A 20,503-nucleotide genomic window follows, 5' to 3' on the forward strand; every position below is an offset into this window, starting at 1 on the left:
CGCTGTGCCAAGTACATACTCCAAGTACATGCTCTGTGGTATTAGTGCTTGATGATCAAGGTCAGTGGATTCCGAAACCACCGTGGTGGAATCCAGAACCCCCACGAAATAAGGCTAACGGTGAGGATTCGAGGCAGGTGACAGCCGGGATGCACTTGGTGGGCTCGAACCTTGTGCCGGTTTAGGCAGCACATTGGTTAGTCTGAGAGCACGACTCGGGATGCCGATGCTGCAGGAGTTGCTGCCGGTACTTCAAAGTATACCACTGATCGCCCTCCGTATAAAGTATTTCACATTCAGATCCCGACTACACAGATTAGATTTAAATAGCCTCACGTCGGACGCGACTCAGCACTCTATTCTACGCGTCATCTGTCTTATCCACGCGTTGCTGCGAAATTTGATCCGAGTCAAGCCCCGTGTTCCCGATAGCAAAACTCCTCCACTGCGGATCGACGCCCAAACACTGGCGTCCTTACTCCTTCTGATGGATTACGCTCTAGAACGGAGCTTTGGGCGTCGCGGTTTCCAGCCCATGTAAAAGATGAAACTGGGAACTGGTGTGTCAAAAGTCAGGGAGCTCGATGTTTTCCAGAGGTTCCATCATTGGTCTGGATATCGCGTTCACCGGTGACATTGTCAGCGGCACTTCCCAGGTATTTCCGAGCTTTCTCCAAACTTGTTCTCACCCACTCCTGCCAACTTCGATGGAAACAAGATATGGACGGAATCTTGATTTGATGTATCTTGTACTAGGTACAAGTGTACATTTTTGCAGGTCGTCTGCTGCACTGATCCCGAAGCCAGTCGCGTGGGATGCCGAGTCTTGGGCCGCCAAACCCGGCTGCCCAAGGCTTGACCCCCATGAGATCGTGTGGGGGGGCAACGCCGTCCATATCAATATCCCACGGAGTCCTGCGTGGGATTTTGTGTCAGTGCCTCTGTAAGTCTGTTGGAAATCGCGCGTGCCCACGAGTGGCAATTGCGCGACGCGTGATTGGGCTCGACTGGCCTCGGTCGGCATGGGTCGCGCTCACGTGAATGCACAGTCCAGGAGCTCTGTCCTCCGACGAATCACACTTGCACCGTACCGATGGAGCTGTCTCCATCAGGATGTCAGAATGCACCTTAAAGAGGTATTTGATCTCTGTCATGCATGTATATCTACATCACTCGAAACGAACGGAAAGTGAAGACTGCCGACCAACTGCCGAGCGGCTGCGTTCAGCGCAATTCCGCACCGGCAGCCATGGGCGGCGACCAGCGCAACCCGGGATCTTTCATCGCGTGTCTCCCAGAAGCTTTCACATTGTTCTGGAAGGGCGATCCGGTTGGCTACCCAACAAACGCTATCCCCTTTAGGATTAGAGCGGACCACGATCGGGCAATATCTTTCCGTACAGTACCGCTAACGACGATTTCGTATTACGCGGTGGAGTCTGTTACTCAAGTCAATACTCGCAGTACGGAGAACTCCCCGAAGGCTGAGTACAGGTACTTGCTTGGAGACTGTGGAGAAGGCATTTGGAGAATTCGATTCACATTGTAGAACGGTTGTGCTGCACACGTTCCCTCGAGTGTTGCAATCTTCCCGTCGTGTCACCGCTCTCCATACGGAATGTGAAATGTAGTACACCCTGCGGCCGTAGGGGAAAGCGCTTTTGCCCTGGGTCATCCCGACCATTTGCACCTAGCAGAGTCTATCGAAGCCACCGGACAGGGTTTCGACAAGGTATCGACGGGGGTGTGACCGCCATGTGGTTGTGAAGCGCGAGAACTCTCTTTGCAACCATTCTCGGGCGCACAACCCTGTCGAAGGAATGAACGCCTGTGAACTTTAACCGCGTTCAGGATGCGGAGGTATCGGCGATGAGTCTACAAATAAATATATCTGGACAGGGGATGCTACGTGCGACGATATATACACTAGTCTAAGGAGAGTGCTTACTATTTTACCTTAGGGTATATAAATGCCGAATATAGATATCTCGTCTGGATTATACATACTTCCTCGCTTGGCATCTTCGGCACTGCAGGAACACTAGTCTAATATATATCGTTGAAAGCCAATATGTAGCCGCTGCGAGAAGCACAGAATTCTCTCAAATCGAGCGTCGATCCCGTGGCCAGAAGAGCTTTCCATGCAGGTATGTGGGAGGTGCATCGTGGGGCTTGACCATTCCAGTAATTGTACTGCACTTCCCCCGTTTAGTCACGAACCCCTCATCGATGCTGTCTTGACCGCCGCATGGATGAAAATCCCGCTGGCGATCACTGCAATGGTGTTATTCATAGTGGGAAATGAGGCGCGAGTTTAAAGCGTGTTTGGGTTTCCATTCCCAGCGATGTGCCATCCATGAGTCCAGTTCGCATCCCACTCTACTATATACTAGTAGTGCACTGTACACAGGTACCGACGTGGAGTTATTGAACCTTGTTGGCATAATAACTCCGATCTCGTGGCGCGACACTTGACATTCGAACGTCAAACTAGAACATGTAGAATTTTCCCTCGGTCCGCCTCTATGGAGAAGATGACAAAAGCAGCATGAGTCACTTCGTACCCGCGATTTGTTGTGGTCGCAATGACAGCAATTGCGGGCGGGTGAGTCAGATTGAATCACCGCCGCATCCACCCCGCTGTCTTGGCACACGCCAACCTCTATATCTCTTTTGATTCTGCACACTATCTCAATTTGACCTGTTGCAACATTAAAGTCCCCGGTTCCGCAGAAATTCAACCAGAACACATCACTAGATCGCCGAGACTATCACATCCAGCCAGCCAGTCCAACCGGGATTTTTCTCGCCCACCGCGGCCAGCGCACTGCAGATCTGTCCTGTCGATCCCGGGCAAGGTCACCCGATCTCTGTGTTGGCAACTCAAACGTCGCCCAGAGTATTCGTCCTCGCCCTCGCGCTCTCCTACTCCAGCCATTTCCAAGCGACCCCCCATTCAGCCGGCCCCAGTTGGGCCTATCGACATGAAGAACGGGTCAGTTGACAGCCACAGCCAGGCGGGTCCAGATCCTCAGATCCGTAAGTCGCGTCCTCCCTCGTTTGCATCAAATTCCCATGTCCAGTGGCGGGACCCCGATCAATATCTAGTACAAGCTCTGATTCGTGGTCCCGGCCCGTCCATTCGTATTTTGAGCTTTGCGGGTGGACATTATCCAGCCTGTAAACACGCAACGCAGCACCCGCCACAGACCTGTCATGACCGCCACCCCTGCAGGTGCTTTTGGTGGTGCTCGGGGCCTGCATGCTGCGGACAGGTTTCTTGGGAAAGGCCCTAGTCGCCAACTTGGGTCTTCTAGACCGCGGGCTGAGCGGGCAGCACAACGGCCCGCAACCTTTTTGATCACACGCTCATGCTGATACTTTCCAGGATCTGAACAGCTGCCCTCGACTGATGAGTTGGCAGCCCCGGCTTTGGTGCATGGCGTTGCAGCCACAGCTCCGTCAAGTTTGTCGCACCAATCATCCGCCCGGAAACGGGTCAAGTGTCGCTATTTTGCGACGAAAAATGGTACGTCTTTCTTGCGTAAGGTTTCTGTTGTTTTAGAGTGGTGTGTTTTGAGGATTGTTGTTCCTCTCTGGGATTGTTGTCATCTGTATACTATTATTACAGATGGAGAGTCCCTAGCGATGTCTGCATGTGAAGTTGCATGATGGCTTCCCTTGGAGGTTGATAGTGTACCTAGGGCTCATGGTATCGACGAAGAGGGTAGTTGCATTGTATACTACCCTTTGATCCGATTGATTTTAATGGCGGCTCCTCGGCAAAACATGAAACGCTAGCTTTTCAACATTGAGGCTAACAGTGGTCTAGGTTGTCGTGCTGGCGCAGAATGTCCATTCATTCACGATGCTTCCAAATTGAAGCAAAACACCGCTCAATTGGGTCAGTCATCTGAGCCACAGGCATTGACTGACAGCTCTCTCAGTCTGAACTCTGGCGTAGCTACCGGGGTGCAGAATCTGAGCATCGGTCCAGGCCAGTCGAAACAAGACTCGGCTCCTTCACATGCCGCCCAGCCTCAACGGCCCGTCTCCAAGGTTGAGAAGAATGACCCGAGAGAGTTTCAACTCAATCAGTTGAGGCGGCGCTATCGTCCAGATGAGAAGTCTGATGATAACGAACACACATTGGCCTTTGGCTTGGTGCCTTCTGACCCGGACTTCCCATTCGAGTTGGATAGTTTACAATGTGTATTGCACGTTCCACACTCCTTTCCCGGTACGGGACGGCCCACGCTGACCGTCACCAACCCGGAAATGGAATCGGCGTATCAGATGAACGTCGCGAGAGGATTTGATGATATTGTGGATTTCACAATGCGGACCAATGGCCGGGGAACGTTGCTCAACTGGATGAACACTCTAGATAGGCAACTGGAGCGTCTGCTCACTACCTTGGAGAGAGGTCCGAAGCTGAAGTTTGTAGCGAATGTGGGTGACCCTGCTGCGAACCCAGAGACGGTCGTGAAGGGGGCTCCTACTGCGACTAAGGCACCCGAAGATAAAGTTGAGGCTCCCATTGCCAAAGCACCGCCCGCAAAACCAACATACACAACGGAGCAAAGAGATAAAGCTGAAAAGCGGAGGTCAACAGAGACAAAGCAGCTTGAAGTTCGCTTGGGAAGGCTTCCACTGTTCCAAAAACGGACAGAGAATTTCTTCACCATCCCAATCCAGCCCAACAAGGCAGACCGTCTGCCTAGGTCGCTTCAATCGGTGAAAACCGTGAAGCTCCTGGTTCCCCACCTGTATCCCCTGGAGCACAGCTCAATTGAAATCCAAGGAGCCGACAGCCCAGAGGCAAAATCCGTGGAAGCCGGCTTCGCCCAATGGCTCGAGAAAAACTCCCAGATGAACTTGATCTCGCAGATCAACTATCTGGCGAGCAACATGCACAATTTTGCCAAGACGCCTCTACCTGAAGTCGCCGAGCAAATGCAGCTTGAACACACCCATGGAGAGACAGAATCGTCTTCGCAGAAAGTGGAAAATAAACCTTTCACCGAAGCAGATGGAGATCGGCCCCATCTACATGTCATTCCGCGCCCACCCGAGTGGTCTGTACCGGACACTCATAGTGGAAGCGACGTTACCGACGAGTCAAGCTATGACGAGGACTCCGGGGAAGAGACTGAAGAGGAAGAAGATGGCGGCGCTCCCATTCCGGCTGTTGTTGATACACCAGGCCGGGGCGTTGCGCTTTCATTCCCGTTCCTAGAGCTCTATGGTATTGAGTTGTTGGAAGTTATCCACCTTGCTGTTACGATTAAATGCGAGCGGTGCAAGGAGCCAATGGATATCAAGAATGTTCCGCAGCTTAAAAACGCGAAGGACGTACCAAAAACCGAGTCTTGCAAGAAGTGCGCCAATTCTATGACTATCGGTATGTTGCACAACCCACGTCACCCTTGTGAATCGCTGACTTATGATGTGTACCTAGGCTTCCGGAGACAGTTGATGCACTCGCATGCTAATCGAGCAGGATATTTGGATCTGGAGGGTTGTACCATTGTGGATCTTCTGCCAAGGTTTGTCTTAGATGTATTTTCTTCCAAGGTGATATGCTAATTTGGGCTAGTAATTTCCTGCCAACTTGCGCGGAGTGTTCCACGGAGTATCATGTCCCTGGAGTATCTGCCGTTCGGGCCGAGAGTGCCATGGCTATCTGCCGCCACTGCCACCGCAAGATGGTCTTTAAGATTCCTGAGGTCAAGTTCCTCCTCGTTGGAACCGCTGCAGGTACGCATCACGGAGGTCATTACGTGCTTAGATAGTTACTAACAAGACATAGGTTCTTTACGCTCCGGTCTTGCTCTAAAGAAGAAGGTAAGTAGACCTCTTAGTCGATATCAGACACATTCATTTTAATCATCCCCAGCCAAAGGAAGCTCTCGGAATCGTTGCAGGGCAGGAACTACCTCGACGAGGTCGTTGCTCGCATTACGGAAAGAGCTATCGCTGGTTCCGGTAAGTAACCACAGCACTCCAGATCAGCATATTCAAAATAGCTAACATTCAAACAGATTCAGCTGCTGCTCAAAGGTCTTCCCCTGTGACAAGTAAACACCACCACACACCCCCGGCTGACCAAGCGAATGCTAATTGAAAAAGGTGTCATGACGCAGAAACAGACCATCCAAATGAGCACGCAAATCGTATGATCTGGTAAGCCACTGCATTGTGCTCTACCACCCAATTTTCAGAAAATGCTAACAAATTACTAGTGGCTTCTGCTCGCGAGAGCAAATCTATAGACCGGAGAATTGCGGCATTTGCAAAGCTACGCTCGTCGGTAAGGCGGGTAGTGGGTTCTGGGAAGGTGGGAAGGGAACGCGAAATCGGGCACTTATGAGTCGGAAGGATCCGAGGAAGTATAAGCGGAGGGGTGGGACGGTTCCGGGGGGATCGAGTTCGAAGAAGAAATAGAGTCTCATGCATTGGGCGGATTGCATTGTAGCGAAGTTCATAGTTGCATGTGAGGTCTTGCATTGCATTGGGATTTGCATCATGGTGTATGAGAGATGAAATAGGAGTTGAAGTCTGACTAAATTTATTGGAAATATTTGTATCATCGTGAGCGAGGTTGGAACAATTCGACGATAGACCCTGATTCCATTGAAGCCTCTGATGAAGACCTTGGGTTCAATGCTTGAGTTGTGACATTTACTCTACTCAACTGGATGCTGAAAATATTGGAACAAACACTGCCGCTAGAGGCGGTAAGAAATGAAATAGTTAATATGTACACGGCCTAATCATTTCAAATGCATCTAGTCATAATCAAGACCTCGTTGTCATGAAACTGTGGATTCAAAGTCACCCATCAGATGAGGTTACCACGAAGCTCCTGCTCGCGCTCAATAGCTTCAAAGAGCGACTTGAAATTCCCGGCTCCGAAACCCTCAAAGTTGTGTCGCTGGATAATCTCGATGAAAACAGTCGGACGGTCCATAAGATGCTATAAATCAGGCATTAGTAGTGGACCCTTAGAATTGAGGCAAAAGTATTCACATACCTTGGTGAATAGCTGAAGCAGATAACCACCCTCATCAAAGTCAATCAGAATATCCAAGCTCTTGATAGTCTCAAAGTCCTCTTTCAGTACCAGGCTAGACTTGGCTAGGCGTGCCTTCATGTCGGTGTAGTATGTCTCCGGAACTTTGATGAACTCGACGCCTCGGGCCTTCAGGTTTGTAATGTCCCGAATGATATCGTCGGTCATGAGGGCAATGTGTTGTACGCCGGCTCCGTTGTAAAAGTCGACATACTCCTCGATTTGGGACTGCTTCTTGCCCTTGGCGGGCTCGTTGATGGGCATTTTGACGATTTCGTTGGGAGAGGCCATAACGATACTCTTCAGGGCAGAGAATTCACTGTAATGACTGTTAGTATATTGCGTGATGTGTAGACCTAGATCTCCGATCAACTTACGTGCAGATCTGGCTGTCGTCCACGGACCAGAAGCGGTGGAATCCCAATGCCTTTTCATAGCTGCAAAGCTGTCAGTAAAAACCATATTTGGCTGATGAAGGGATGATCGTACTATTCGCAAATCTTGTCCATCTCATCCCAATCCTGATTCCCAACGCAGTGATCAATCCGCTTCAAATGCACACCAGGCAGGAACTTCGCAACCGGATCCTCAGCCCCATCCTCAGAACGATACCCAGGCAAGAAAGCACCACGGTACTCATTCCGCTCAATAAGCGTATGCGTCGTCTGGCCATAAGTCTGAATAGTAGCAAGCTTAACCCGACCAAGCTTATCCTCGAGGATCTTTGGCGGAGACACAATCTTCGCTCCGTTCCGGATGGCAGCGGAGAAGACTGCGTCGACATCATCAACTTCAAATGCAACGTCCTTGACGGCATCACCGTGCTGCTCCAGATGAGCGTGGATGTCACGCAGCTCTTCTTGCTCTTCGGGCGTGAAGCGGTCCAGCTGATTTTGCGAGCGCAGAGGCGAGGTCAGGATGAAGGTAATGTCGCCGTTGCGGACGACGTGCGAGCAGGCGTGGCGACAGCCGGTCTCGAGGCCGCGGTAGGCGACTCGCTTAAAGCCCATGCGAGTGACATAGTAGCTGGCGGCCTGCTTGGCGTTGCCGACGTACCAATGGACGGAGTCGTAGCCGCGGTAGCTGGCGAGTGATGAGGCGCCGTTGGTTGAGGGAGGCGGGCTGGTCGAGATAGCCGAAGGGGCCATTTTGAATATGTGTAGTATTTGTCTGTGTAGAACCGTCTGCTTTGAAAAGCTTGATATCCGAAATCAAAATATTTCGATGTTCAAGATGAGGAAGAAGTATGAGATTCGAGTCCTTGGGTGGAAGCTTGTGTGAGATGGTCCGCCACTAGAAATAGTTTTATAATCATCAAACACCTCGAGTAAGCGTCGCCCATTCGGATATCTCTGCCAAATCCACTGCGTGCCATTCCTGCTGTTTGTCCTTGTGAAATAGCCGGGCGGCGTTGGGGGGCGCCCTGCGCTTTCCTGGAATAGCCGGCAACAGCCGGGCCGCGGCTGATGCGAAGCGGAGCTGGTCTACTACGACGTCGCGATATTGCAACATCTCTGTTGTTCTTTTTCTCCTACATTTGAAGCTTCCTCAATTTTCCAAAAGGATCTTGAGATAGTCGAGAATTTCAATTTTGCAGACCGGCGACCCTGTTCACATCGGCTCAAAGTCCAAGATCACCTCCATTACCACCAACATGACAACGATCACACCATCTCAACCATGCCTAACGTCAAATGACTCCGCCGTTCTCCAAGCTCTGTTCGATGCAGAGTCCTCTCCATCCTCCGGAATAACCATCGACTCAAATTTGCCATCCTGGTCCGCAATCGTGAACATCTCACAACAAGACCTCGCCACGCTAAACAATCGCGAAGCGGAGATTATCCGCAAACTTCAAGACAGCGAGAATCCGAGTCAAAAGACAATTCAATCGGCTCTAGATGCGCTCGACGCTCTCATAAGCAAATATCCCACCTACCCACCCGCCTACACAAACCGCGCTCAAACTATACGCCTCCTGGTCGATACGCAATACAAACAAAGCCACCCCGAAAACACAGACTCATCCGACGACGCTTTATTTACACCTGAAGCGGCAGATTTTTCTTCTCGCATCTTTGCCGATTTGGGACAGGCTATTACTCTCGCGACCCCATCTTCACCGGCGGATGCATTGTCGACAGTACAGGCACGGCTTTTGGCGGACGCGCACACTCATCGTGGGTATTTGCTGTTGAAGGCAGCGCGGGTTAAGAAGAATACTGTTCTTCCACCGATGGAAGAAGTGGGGCCTGAGCGGCTACGTGGATTGAGTGCGGATGAGTTGGAGGAAATGGCTAGTCGGGATTTCTTTTTGGGCGGCCGGTTTGGAAATAAGATTGCGCAGCAGCTTGCTGTGCAGACGAATCCTTATGCGAAGATGTGTGGGGCGATTGTGAAGGAGGCGATGAGGAAGGAGGTGGAGGGGGATAAGTAGAGTAAGGAATTTATGGGGTTTCATGATGTTTACATAATATGAATTATTTGCATATACTTCGGCTTTGGAAAGCCCGGGGTACGAGTAAGTTTCATTTGTACGGAATATATTGATGGAATTAGTTAGAAAATGAGAAAAATATGCATTTATTGCATTCTTATGTAGGGCCCCTGAGCCAAGTCCGTCTCTGATATCGTCAATTCATACTCAAGCTATTTACAGATACATGTCATGTAGAATATTCTTTTACTTTTTGTTAGGGTTCTTGAAGTGGCGCTTCAGAGGAGTCCAGCTGTGGTCGTTGTACTCTTCCTGTACCTTCTGGCACGTCTTCAGACCCCATTCCGAGACACCAACCATCAAAGAGCTGGTATCAAAAGGTTAGTATAGTTAAACCAAGTTTGCATATCAAGGACAGAACATACCTTTCGAACATGAATGCCATGCTGCCGTCCCCCACCTTGGCAGGCTTGAGGTCAGCATTGCTGGCTCCCTCGAAAGCGGACGAGTCCGGACCGTGTGCACTCATGACATTATGCAGACTGGCACCGGCAGGTTGGAAGCCACCGCCTGTCTTTGCATCGTAGTTGCCGGCGATCAAGCCCATGAACTCGGACATGGTGTTGCGGTGATACCATGGGGGCCGAAATGTATTCTCTGCGACTAGCCAGCGGGGCGGGAAAATGACGAAATCGGCAATGGCCGTACCGACATGGTCGGATGGACCGGTAAGAACGGTATAGATGGATGGATCAGGGTGATCAAACGAGACAGACCCCACAGTGTTGAAGCGACCGAGGTCGTATTTGAAAGGGTAGTAATTGCCATGCCAAGCGACAACATCGAAGGGAGTGTGGTTCTGACGAGCGGAGAAGAGGGTGTTGTTGAACTTGCTATACAGCTTGTACTCCGTCTCCTCCTCTTCGTCATCGAAATAGGCAACGGGAGCCTGGAAGTCGCGAGCGTTTGCCAAGCAATTGGAGCCAATGGGACCCAGCTCAGGGAGCTGGTAATGGCCCTGGTACAGCTCACAGATGTAGCCTCGTACAGGACCAGAGGGGAGAGTGACACGGTATCGAACACCACGGGGGATGACAGCAATCTCGTTGGGTCGCAAGATGATTCGGCCTAGCTCGGTTTGAATATCCAGGACACCGTGCTGAGGCACGATCAGGAAGTCTCCGTCGGCCGAGTAGAAGGCTTCCTTGCCCATATCCTTGCCGGCCGCATAGAGCAGAATGCCCAGACCTTGCTTCAGTGTGGGATCACCTGATCCGGCAACAAGATGCAGGCCATGGACCCAATCCACCTTCTCGTCCAGGTCAAAGGGGTTCCATCGCAGCTGGTTGGGAATATGGTGCAGCTTGTGAGTCTCGGTGGTCATGCGAGTGTGATAAGAGTCGGCGTCCTCGGCTTTGAAGTTCTCATGGGCGGCCGCTGGGATAATGCGGTAGACCCAGGTCTGCTTATTCTCATGGCGAGGTGCGGTGAAGGCAGTGCCCGACAGCTTCTCTGCGTAGAGACCATAGGGGCACTTTTGTGGTGAGTTGTGGCCGACCGGCAGAGCTCCTTCAATGGCTTCGGTCCTGAAATTTTGTTAGTCCGGTCTTTGTCTCTCGGTCTTTTCGTCAGATATACTTACTCGTGGTACGAGTCGAAGCCCGTCTGGTACTTGTATGGATCGGGGTGAGAGAAGTTAGTGACGGGCATGATGGCGGTAGTTGGGATGGCGACGGGGAGACGAAGGATGAAGCGGCAGAGCAGCCCCGGCAGTCTTTAATCGAGACAGACGCAGCTTGGGAAAGTGCGACTGCCGCAACGCAACAAACACCGCGGTATTGCAACATCCGACGGTTTCCCGGCGTTGCTTCCGCACCCGCGTACGCCGCTTAACTGCGGGGGGCGGCCCAATTCCGCGCGGAAAGAGCTGTCCGCGGGGGGCACTTGCGCTGTCAACAGTTAAAGTACGCAAAAGGTTCTCAAGCCTTTTCTGCTCCTCATCTTTATCCCTGTTCAAGTTTTTGATCACAGGCAGCATTATGGCTTCGTGGCTTCAGATCCCCAAAAACTCGCCCTTCTCACTAGCCAACATCCCGTTTGGTATCATCTCAGCAGCCTCCTCGCGCGTACCAGCTATCGCAATTGGTGACTATGCGTTGAATTTGAACGCCTTTGCCTCGTCCGGGGGTTTCTCACAACTGCCCGCCATTCAGTCCCATCTGAATGTGTTCAACCAACCGACTCTGAACGATTTCGCTGCGCTGGGCCGTCCCGTGCACCGCCAGGTTCGCGAGTACTTGCAGAATGTCTTCCGTGCCGATACCCAATTCCCTCAGATCTTGAAGGACAACGCTGCTCTCCAAAAATCGGCGCTGGTGCCCCTCTCGGAGGTTGTCAACCATGTCCCCATGCAGATCGGTGATTACACCGATTTCTACGCCGGTCTGAACCATGCATACAACATTGGAGTGCTCTTCCGCGGCAAGGACAATGCTCTGCAGCCCAACTACAAGCACCTCCCGGTCGCCTACCACGGACGTGCTTCATCAGTTGTCCCATCAGGCACCGACCTGCACCGTCCTCAGGGTCAAATCCTGGCCAACCCCGCTGCCGACCCGAAGCTCCCAACCTTCTCTCCTTGCAAGAAGCTCGATATCGAGCTCGAGCTGGCCTGTTTCATCAGCAAGCCCAATGACCTTGGCAAGCCCGTTTCCATCGATGAGGCCGAGGATCATATTTTCGGTTTGGTGCTGATGAACGACTGGTCTGCTCGTGATATCCAGGCCTGGGAGTACGTTCCTCTGGGTCCTTTTAATGCAAAGAACTTCGGCACTACCATCACCCCTTGGGTTGTTCTCATTGATGCTCTCGAGCCTTTCCGTACTACCGGTCTTGAGCCCGGCAATCGCGATAATCTGCTTCCTTACCTGCGCGAGAAGAAGGCCGAGAATGCCTACGAGATCCCGCTTCAGGTCGAAGTCACCAACAAGGGCGGCAAGCCTACCATCATCGCCAACAGCAATGCCCACAACCTGCTTTACTCCTTCCCCCAGATGGTCGCCCACCACACTATCACTGGCTGCAATTTGAGAACTGGTGATCTCTTGGGCTCGGGTACCATCTCCGGCAGCGAGCCCAAGACCCAGGGTAGTTTGCTGGAGCAGACCAATGGCAAGACCCCGTTGGTGCTGGCCGACGGTAGTGAGCGCTTCTTCTTGGAGGATGGTGATCGGGTTATTCTTCGGGGCTCTGCTGGTACAGAGGGCAACTACGTTGGTTTCGGTGACTGTGTCGGAACCATCTTGCCTGCTGTTCAGCTGTAAATGGAACATTTAAAAAGAACTTGATAAGATGGATTGATGGAATTGGTATTTCTGCACGTCCCATAGTTTAGAAATCCCGCAATGATATGATCCGGCTTTGAATCCGGATTGACTGAAGCTTTTCAAGCTTTCCGTAAACATATGAACTAGCTACTGGTATTTCGACCTCGTCCCATAATAGTGTACTGGCAACTACTTCGACACACGTCGGGTAGTTGAGCCTTACTCCTGCTTCACCCGAAATTCCTCGGGGGTATCAGGCTGCGTCCTCCAATGCCCCAACCGAACCGACTGTTCCTCTTCAAGTCGCTGCACAATTCCATTCGTCACCGGAAACCCATTCAGATCCACACCAACCCGCTCAGCCCCCCAAGCCGCAGGAATCAAACAAATATCCGCAAGCGTAATCTGATCACCGACGCTGAACTTGCCAGCGGAGCGAGAAACAATAGCCTCGTAGGCACGCAATCCGTCTTCAATTAGATCCTTCGACCACACAGCGCGGTCTGCACCGAGGGGCGCCACGCGCTTCAGAATGCGCAGGTTCGTCACAGGCTGGATGTCACAGCCGATGATCTGGGCGAGGGTGCGGACCAGGGCGCGTGTTTCGGGATCCGATGGAAGGAGGGAAGGTCCTTTGTCCGGGAATGCTTCGTCGAGGTATTCTAGGGCCGCGAGGGATTGAGTAATTGTGACTGGGGCCTTGGAGCCTTGTTGGACGACTAGGGCTGGGACGGTGCCGGATGGGTTGATTGCGCGGTGGGATTCCGAGGATTGTTCGTCGCGGAGGAGATTGACGAAAATAGGGTGGAAGGGGATTTCTTTGAGGTGTAGGGCGATTCGTAGTCGGGCCGAGCAGGAGGAGCGGAAATATGTATAGAGGGTGACTGTGTCGGACATGGTGGTGGTCCTGGGTGAAGTTGGGATGGTTTGGGATAGTTTGGTGGTGCTGGTTGTGTGGGTGATTAGGAAGAGAAGTATAGAAGGCTGAAAAAGTTTAATTATTTACGAGACCACTCTTTGTATAGGCTACCTTGCCATATTGTTTTGTAGAGCACAAGCTACCGTATGGCCGCGAGTCGCACGGTCCCATTGTTGCAATAGATCGGCGCGGAATGCATTCCGGGGGTGCGGGGCCCCGGTGTTAGCCGGTGTCAATATCCGCGATTGCGTATTCGAGCTGGGCATAATGAATTCGATGAATTCACAACACAGCGTATGTGACCTGAATGGTTAATATTGAGAGCTATCTCTTGCAGCAATAGCTACTATGTAAAGTATGCATTTATTGTCTTTCTGTACCTCAAGTATATTTCGACTGAATTGGCTTTATGTGCACTGGGTGCGCTTAAATATATCAGTGTTCGCACAAGTTTCAGTTCACAGTGTTTACAATAAAACTCACCTGACATTCATTTTGTAATACATCAAGCAGTACTTTAGAAGAATCTTTTGCAAGAGACACAAAAAGCCTCTACAGAGCCCTCCGGCTATGTTACTATGTAGTACCTGCAGACTTCTGGAAGAATGAGAAAGCCGAGAACGACGTCATTGCGGGAGAAGAATGCTACTACGCCACGCATTAGTGTAGTCGATGTGCTGAGATTCAACCACTCGTGCATGGAAATACTCGGCTCTTTACACTAGAGTAGTATAACTGATCATGTAATTTATCACAATACCCAGCTGTCTACCATCTACCTACGCGTGGGACATCAATCATCAATTTCTTAAATAAGGTTGATATTGCAATATAATCAAACGGGGTATAAATATATGTTAGTGTGTACAACCCGGACCGTAGCCCAGAAGATAAGCCATATGTACGCGATGCTGATGGCTATAGACAGACAATGCCCTTTTAGTATCTGAAAGCAAAATGTTAGTAGATGAAAGTATAAAAAGATCTACTCAGAATACTTACGAGAAGTTCTCAGTGTGAAGCCACAGCTCCCTCGCAGAGCCTGGTTTCTTCGCCATGATCCTGCTCTGCTCCGCCGAAGCAGTCTCGCAAACATCATAATGCATCGACGAAGGTCCGCACACCACAACACCCAGAGAAGTTCCCTCCTGGTTCGCCATCTGGTGCATGATAGCTGGCAAGTCAGGGCGGCCGCTGAAGAAATGCACGCCGAACATCTCAGTCGTCAACTGGCTACATTCCTTCGAATGCACCTTTGAAACTCGCGACCCATCTTCCAACTTGAGATCTTCAGCACCAGGGTCCCGGCCGGCCTGCTCAGCGAAGGTCTCGTGGATCTGGATGGAGAGTCTGGGGATGACATCGTGCTTGGAATGCCGGGCGGCGATTTCCTCCAATGTCTGAATATACCAGAAGCGCATACCCGGATCCCGAGTCGCGACGATGACCTTCATCTCATCCTTCGGTCGGAGATGGTTGAGTTGGACGAAGTCCTCGACCATGGACAGGGTCAATCCAGCACCAGCACCTCCACCAATGATGAGGTTCTTCTCAAAATCAACCAGACGGCCCTCGGGAATACCGCCATAAGGGCCATCCAGTAGAACCGGGACCTGAGAATCAGGGTTCTTGAGTGCAAGGCTCATCAGATGACCGGTCACACCACCTCGGCGTTTCACGAAGAAAACCAACTGGTTCTTCTTTCCCTTCTGGGGAACAGAACAGATAGTGAATGGGTGAGCGGTGAAAGCGTGCACGCCACAGGTGAGGAATCGCAGGAAGACATGCTGACCCGGACCCCACTCCATGGTGGTGTCAATGGTGATCCTTAAGGTATTTTCAGTCTCCGCAGCCAGGCGGGCCTTGTGCTTGAAGCCGTGTTCGAAATAGGTTCGGCACTGGGAGTAGAGCCAGGAGAGGGTGTATAGGACTGCTGTGGCGATGAAGTAGTCCCAAGAGGACATGCGGAAGTCGCAGTGGAGGAAGAAGAATATGATAAAGACCATCGCCATGAAGAAGTGGGTGGATTTGAAGAATTCGTAGTAGCGGTTACTATAATCAAAGCTTATCAGTTGTGTCGCTTGACGGGTGGGAGGGCGAGGGTGACGACGTACCGAATCCACGGAATGGACATGAAGGTGAGCCATGCTTGGGCAATGAGTGCCACCACTCCCGTTACCCAGACACCGCCGGTGTTCCAGGTCATGACAAGATCGCCCTCCTTAACATGAACGATGATGAAGGGAAATGTGTGGATCAAAGCAAGGACAAACATGGCCCAGGCGACCCAGTTGTGCCAGATGTTGAGCTTCTCGTGGGAGATACCTGTCAGGGCTGTGATTGGGTTTGCTTTGGCGCCGAGGATACTTTTTTGTGTTAGCGATGTGGAGCTCAGTGTCTTCAAGACATGGATAAGGATGGCATACATTAGGAATGGCATGCATGCCAGAGCCATGAACCCTGTTCGGGTGGCAATAGGGGGCGATCCACCATAGCTGACCTCTTTGGTGTTTGGCCAGTAATACGGAAGGGGACCGAGTGTCATTGCTATGACAGTCAATATCAGTATTAAATGCTGTGCGTAGTATAAGAAAGAGCAACACTGTGGCCGACTTACCCAAGAAGAAGACCAGACCTGCTCCCCCCAGCAAGAACATGCCCAGGGATTGCGTGTTCCACCCTGCAATTCTCCAGCTCTTGTAGGACAAGAATCGGAGGAAAGATACTGAACGAGACCAAAAGACACTCTTCTTCACACTCTGCGGAGCGATCGCAGAGACCACATGGCTAATTGCAAAGATCACAATGGCCGTCAGGAAGAACGCAACCGTCGGCAAAGCATAGCGATGGTCCGCCTGGTACCAGTTCACCCAATATTGTGATTTATAGGCACATTGCTCCGGGGTCAGTGTGCACTCTCCCGGATCGCGAGAAGAGTGCAACATGACCGGTTGGTCGAGAAATGGGATCATTGACCCCATGGAATCCATCTTTGCGGCGACTCGGTCGAGACGACTGACTGCTCGACGCTAAACAAAAAGAATGATGGATGATATCGACGAGGTTGACGGTGCAGAACGATCAGAAAAATGATAGGCATTGACAATTATTAATACCACCATTGGGCGTGACTCCCACATGGCGTCCATGAGCTGGATCTGGCTCTCGGATCGATTGCCTTGACCTGGTATCATCACGGGCCCACCTGGATTTGCTGTATCCATGGCCCCATTGGACTCCCCGGTTCATGCTTAATGTGCTCACGCTAGCCCTTAGCAAGGCTTGGCCTAACGTGATCCTTGTCCCATCATTGTCCATCACCATATCGACTTATCCTGCATTTTCTCCTTTTTTTCTGCAATACCTTCCTCAATATTCGTTTTGATCAGTCCGGCTGAATAGCGACTTCTCTCCGGTCGACGGCAACGTGCAGAAGCGCCTTTTGTGTGAAGTAAGAACTGTCGAAGCCGTTTGAGCAACGACCCCGGCTTGACAGTGAGCACATTTGCGTGCATTTACGTCGAAAATGGCTCCTAAGTGGATCCCTCATCTTCGGCAGCACCCGATCGCCAATTCACAGGGACCCCTCCAGGCGCGAATGCGGCCTGGAGAATGTCTTTGGTAAAAAGAAAAGCCACGTTGTGATAGCGGAGACGTCGCGTGGGTGTGGAATTGTGACTCGAGATGAGCAGAATTGCGCGTGTTGGCACATTTGGCGGCTGGGGGAGTTGCCCCAAACGAGCCGAATTGCGCGATCGCCCTGCACCGACCGCCCGTGCGTCTGCAGCCGCTTCCTTCCTTCGCCTCGTAACAATTGTCGTTGCTCCACCGCAACCACAGCTGGCCGGGGCCACGGCTGTCGGGCTAGGCGGGTACGGCGCTGGGAATATATTCTGGGGCTGCCCTTACGTACCGGCAACACGACATCTTCTCAAATCAACTCATCGACCCATCGTGTCGGCTACACCTGCCAGCTTCACGCAGTGCAATTCGCATCTTAAATATTCGACCACGTCCGTGGCACTGCTCTGTTGAGTGTGAAGCATGCATTCCGACACGGCCGCCACAATGATGGACATGCACATGGACAGCATGACCTCGACCATGTCGATGGCCACCTCCACATCCGGCATGTCCATGGCGACGTCGACCTCCATGTCGGGAATGGACATGGACATGGGCTCCTCCATGACAATGTCCATGTCCGACATGATCATGACCTTCTTCACCTCTTTTCAGACGCCTCTCTTCTCCGAAAGCTGGACGCCGACCACCAAGGGCCAGTACGCCGGCACTTGTATCTTCTTGATCGTGCTGGCCGTTATCCTGCGCGTTCTTCTCGCCATTAGACCCATCCTGGAAGGTCGCCTCTTCACCGATAGCGCCCACCACTCCATGTTGGATCATCACATCCACAGCGACGACGTGGCTACAGCGAAAACCCCGTCTGGTCTAGTTTTGAGTATCCAAGAGATTGGGTCCCGCTGGGGAAGGTGGAAGATCAACCCTGCCGCTGGCCGTGCGACCTACGAAGTCGTCGTTGCTGGTGTGGCCTATCTGCTGTACGTATCTTCCTGCAGATATGCATTCCTATACATCCAGATCGAATACCGACTTACTCTCTTTAGGATGCTTGCAATCATGACAATGAACGTTGGATACTTTCTCTCTGTCCTGGGCGGAATCTGGCTGGGAACATTTATAATGGGCAGTGTCGCCGCCGAGAGCTCATGGCAACACTGCTGATCTCGAATCTCTTATAATAAAAGGAAAAAGATGCAGAGAAGTTGTGAATATGCAGACGGAGGATGAATTGTCGTGAGGATGAGCACATAGCTATTCTTGATACCCCATTAGAGCATGAATCTATACCCATTGTTAGTATTCGGCATTCAAGTTACGTCGAATAGGTCGACGGTGCGTTATACAGCAGCCGCCTACTCTCATCCGGGTTCGAGTCTTAGGGAACAATCCCGTTCATGCGGGGGAATGAACCAGGGGATACTCCGAGCGAAAACGCGGAACGGGTGGTCGACAAGCTTTTGGTCATGAGCTAAAGCTGTTGTCCGTAGAGTGCAACAGCCGTTTCGATAGCTCATCTGAAAGCTCGTTATTGTAGGCCAGCGCTTGGCCTAAGATATTGGACGAGACAGCTCGTTGCTTGAGCCTCAACACCATCGCAGAATTCAGGTCCTGTAATGACGTCATGCTCGGCTTCCGCCATTCTTCCTGAAGTCTGCACAAACATACCAAAAGAATTATAGTATATTTTGCAATATCATTCCTCACAAAGAGTGCTTCAGATCGATTTATGTACATATATCATAAATGTCCTGGTGAAGCTTCATTGGGAAAACCGAAACTTGTCTAAAGGCCTATGCAAACATTGTATGAAGCCGATTCAGTCCTCGTACTCAATACTACCCTAGTGGTGCAACACACGTCCCTAGTGTAGCGCTGTGGTTTATACTTAACGTAATTCCCGGCCGATCTGGACACCCGGCCGTCCTGGACACCCCATCCAAAAACGCGTTTTTCAGCCTACCTACGTACTTCAACCACCTACCATGCCACCAATTCGCTCTGAATCTCGGCAAAAATCGGCCAATCAAGAGGGCAAGATCTTATTGGCCCTTAATGATATTAAAAATGGCCGTATCAAATCTCTCCGTGCAGCAGCGAAGCTATACGAAATACCGCTCTTAACACTCCATACGCGTGCCCACAGCCAAACCTCACGCGCTGAGAAACACCTATCCGGTAGCAAATTGACCCAGTACGAAGAAGATTCGCTAGTGAGTGGATTATATCTATAGATACGGGTGGGGTAGCGCCTAGGCCAGCTACTGTGCGAGATATGGCCAATATCCTACTAGCTACGCGCGGTAATAACGCTCCGGCTACAGTAGGTAAGAATTGGCTTTCAACCTTTATTCAATGGCGCGAGGAGCTTCGTACTCGCTTCTCGAGACATTATGACTACTAGAGTGCGGTAAACAAAGATCCTAAATCGCTGCGACAGTGGTTTTTTACTGCGTAATGAACAAACTATCATATCTTTGGAAATCACACGTCTCCGTGAGGTACTCATGCGCGTCTACAATTTCGGTTCAACACGCAGCTGCTATATCTTCGTCACTGATTGGAAGTTTTTTAGTTATCACGTAACTATACAATCGTTTACAACTATTTTGGCTCTGTCCAAATTATCTTACGGCACCGCCTCGGATTGAAACATCTCATGTAGCTGCTGCCATTTATGGGGATTTTCGATATAAATGCTAAATATACCAAATCACAACTTCTTGCGAGCAAGAAAAAAGCCTCTCCCGTTAAAAAGCTGTTTCTCTATAAAGGAATACTCGATATCCGTTTTATCAAATCGCAGATTGACGCCGTTTTGCCGAGTGACGGATACGACACCTAATTTTCCGCGTGTATACTTTCGATAAGTAGCGCACTTATCCTCGGCTGCAAAAAGAGCTTCCAGTAGGAGTGAGAGGATAAACCTAAAATTCTTTTTGTTTACTTATAGTACAGACGTTGGATGGGTGGATAGGTTTCATTTCCCCTGAACCCTCACAAAAAAGCGACATGCAGGATACAACTAATTTCCAAATATATGATAATCAATCGACTAAGCTTGTTCCAAACTTCCTGAACGGTGAAATTTGAGCCTCACCCGGTAGGACCTGTCGTGGCCTCGTTGTCGTTTGAGTCGTTAGGCTGCCTTAACGGCCCAATTG

At 51.0% G+C, this 20,503-nt stretch overlaps 8 protein-coding genes across 8 annotated transcripts; 4 read left to right on the plus strand and 4 right to left on the minus strand.

Annotated features, from left to right (window-relative positions):
• Positions 1-2,984: 2,984 nt before the first annotated feature.
• On the plus strand, positions 2,985-6,447 carry N7532_008703 (uncharacterized protein; the record flags this gene model as incomplete). Its single annotated transcript, XM_056621195.1, has 10 exons — positions 2,985-3,039; positions 3,389-3,529; positions 3,833-5,404; positions 5,462-5,549; positions 5,600-5,760; positions 5,813-5,847; positions 5,900-5,988; positions 6,045-6,080; positions 6,133-6,186; positions 6,246-6,447. The coding sequence occupies 10 exons, from the start codon at positions 2,985-2,987 to the stop codon at positions 6,445-6,447; spliced, it is 2,433 nt and encodes an 810-aa protein (XP_056472001.1).
• Positions 6,448-6,844: 397 nt separating this feature from the next.
• Positions 6,845-8,223, minus strand: N7532_008704 (4-hydroxyphenylpyruvate dioxygenase family protein; the record flags this gene model as incomplete). The annotated part of the gene is made up of 4 exons (XM_056621196.1): positions 6,845-6,979; positions 7,037-7,394; positions 7,453-7,512; positions 7,565-8,223. 4 exons carry the CDS (start codon positions 8,221-8,223, stop codon positions 6,845-6,847), a joined length of 1,212 nt encoding a protein of 403 aa, XP_056472002.1.
• A 506-nt stretch (positions 8,224-8,729) lies between these two features.
• hmgX lies at positions 8,730-9,512 on the plus strand (the record flags this gene model as incomplete). Its single annotated transcript, XM_056621197.1, has 1 exon — positions 8,730-9,512. The coding sequence occupies one exon, from the start codon at positions 8,730-8,732 to the stop codon at positions 9,510-9,512; it is 783 nt and encodes a 260-aa protein (XP_056472003.1).
• Positions 9,513-9,758: 246 nt separating this feature from the next.
• Positions 9,759-11,222, minus strand: hmgA (putative homogentisate 1,2-dioxygenase (HmgA); the record flags this gene model as incomplete). Its single annotated transcript, XM_056621198.1, has 3 exons — positions 9,759-9,879; positions 9,938-11,098; positions 11,155-11,222. 3 exons carry the CDS (start codon positions 11,220-11,222, stop codon positions 9,759-9,761), a joined length of 1,350 nt encoding a protein of 449 aa, XP_056472004.1.
• A 329-nt stretch (positions 11,223-11,551) lies between these two features.
• Positions 11,552-12,835, plus strand: fahA (fumarylacetoacetate hydrolase FahA; the record flags this gene model as incomplete). The annotated part of the gene is made up of 1 exon (XM_056621199.1): positions 11,552-12,835. One exon carries the CDS (start codon positions 11,552-11,554, stop codon positions 12,833-12,835), a length of 1,284 nt encoding a protein of 427 aa, XP_056472005.1.
• A 222-nt stretch (positions 12,836-13,057) lies between these two features.
• maiA (maleylacetoacetate isomerase MaiA) lies at positions 13,058-13,735 on the minus strand (the record flags this gene model as incomplete). The annotated part of the gene is made up of 1 exon (XM_056621200.1): positions 13,058-13,735. The coding sequence occupies one exon, from the start codon at positions 13,733-13,735 to the stop codon at positions 13,058-13,060; it is 678 nt and encodes a 225-aa protein (XP_056472006.1).
• Positions 13,736-14,696: 961 nt separating this feature from the next.
• Positions 14,697-16,747, minus strand: N7532_008709 (uncharacterized protein; the record flags this gene model as incomplete). The annotated part of the gene is made up of 5 exons (XM_056621201.1): positions 14,697-14,703; positions 14,760-15,809; positions 15,872-16,123; positions 16,184-16,304; positions 16,375-16,747. The coding sequence occupies 5 exons, from the start codon at positions 16,745-16,747 to the stop codon at positions 14,697-14,699; spliced, it is 1,803 nt and encodes a 600-aa protein (XP_056472007.1).
• Positions 16,748-17,825: 1,078 nt separating this feature from the next.
• N7532_008710 (copper transporter family protein) lies at positions 17,826-18,503 on the plus strand (the record flags this gene model as incomplete). Its single annotated transcript, XM_056621202.1, has 1 exon — positions 17,826-18,503. One exon carries the CDS (start codon positions 17,826-17,828, stop codon positions 18,501-18,503), a length of 678 nt encoding a protein of 225 aa, XP_056472008.1.
• Positions 18,504-20,503: the final 2,000 nt, after the last annotated feature.

Source organism: Penicillium argentinense (genome assembly GCF_028826775.1).
Source record: "Penicillium argentinense strain IBT 30761 chromosome Unknown utg000009l_segment0_segment0, whole genome shotgun sequence".
NCBI lineage: Eukaryota > Fungi > Ascomycota > Eurotiomycetes > Eurotiales > Aspergillaceae > Penicillium > Penicillium argentinense.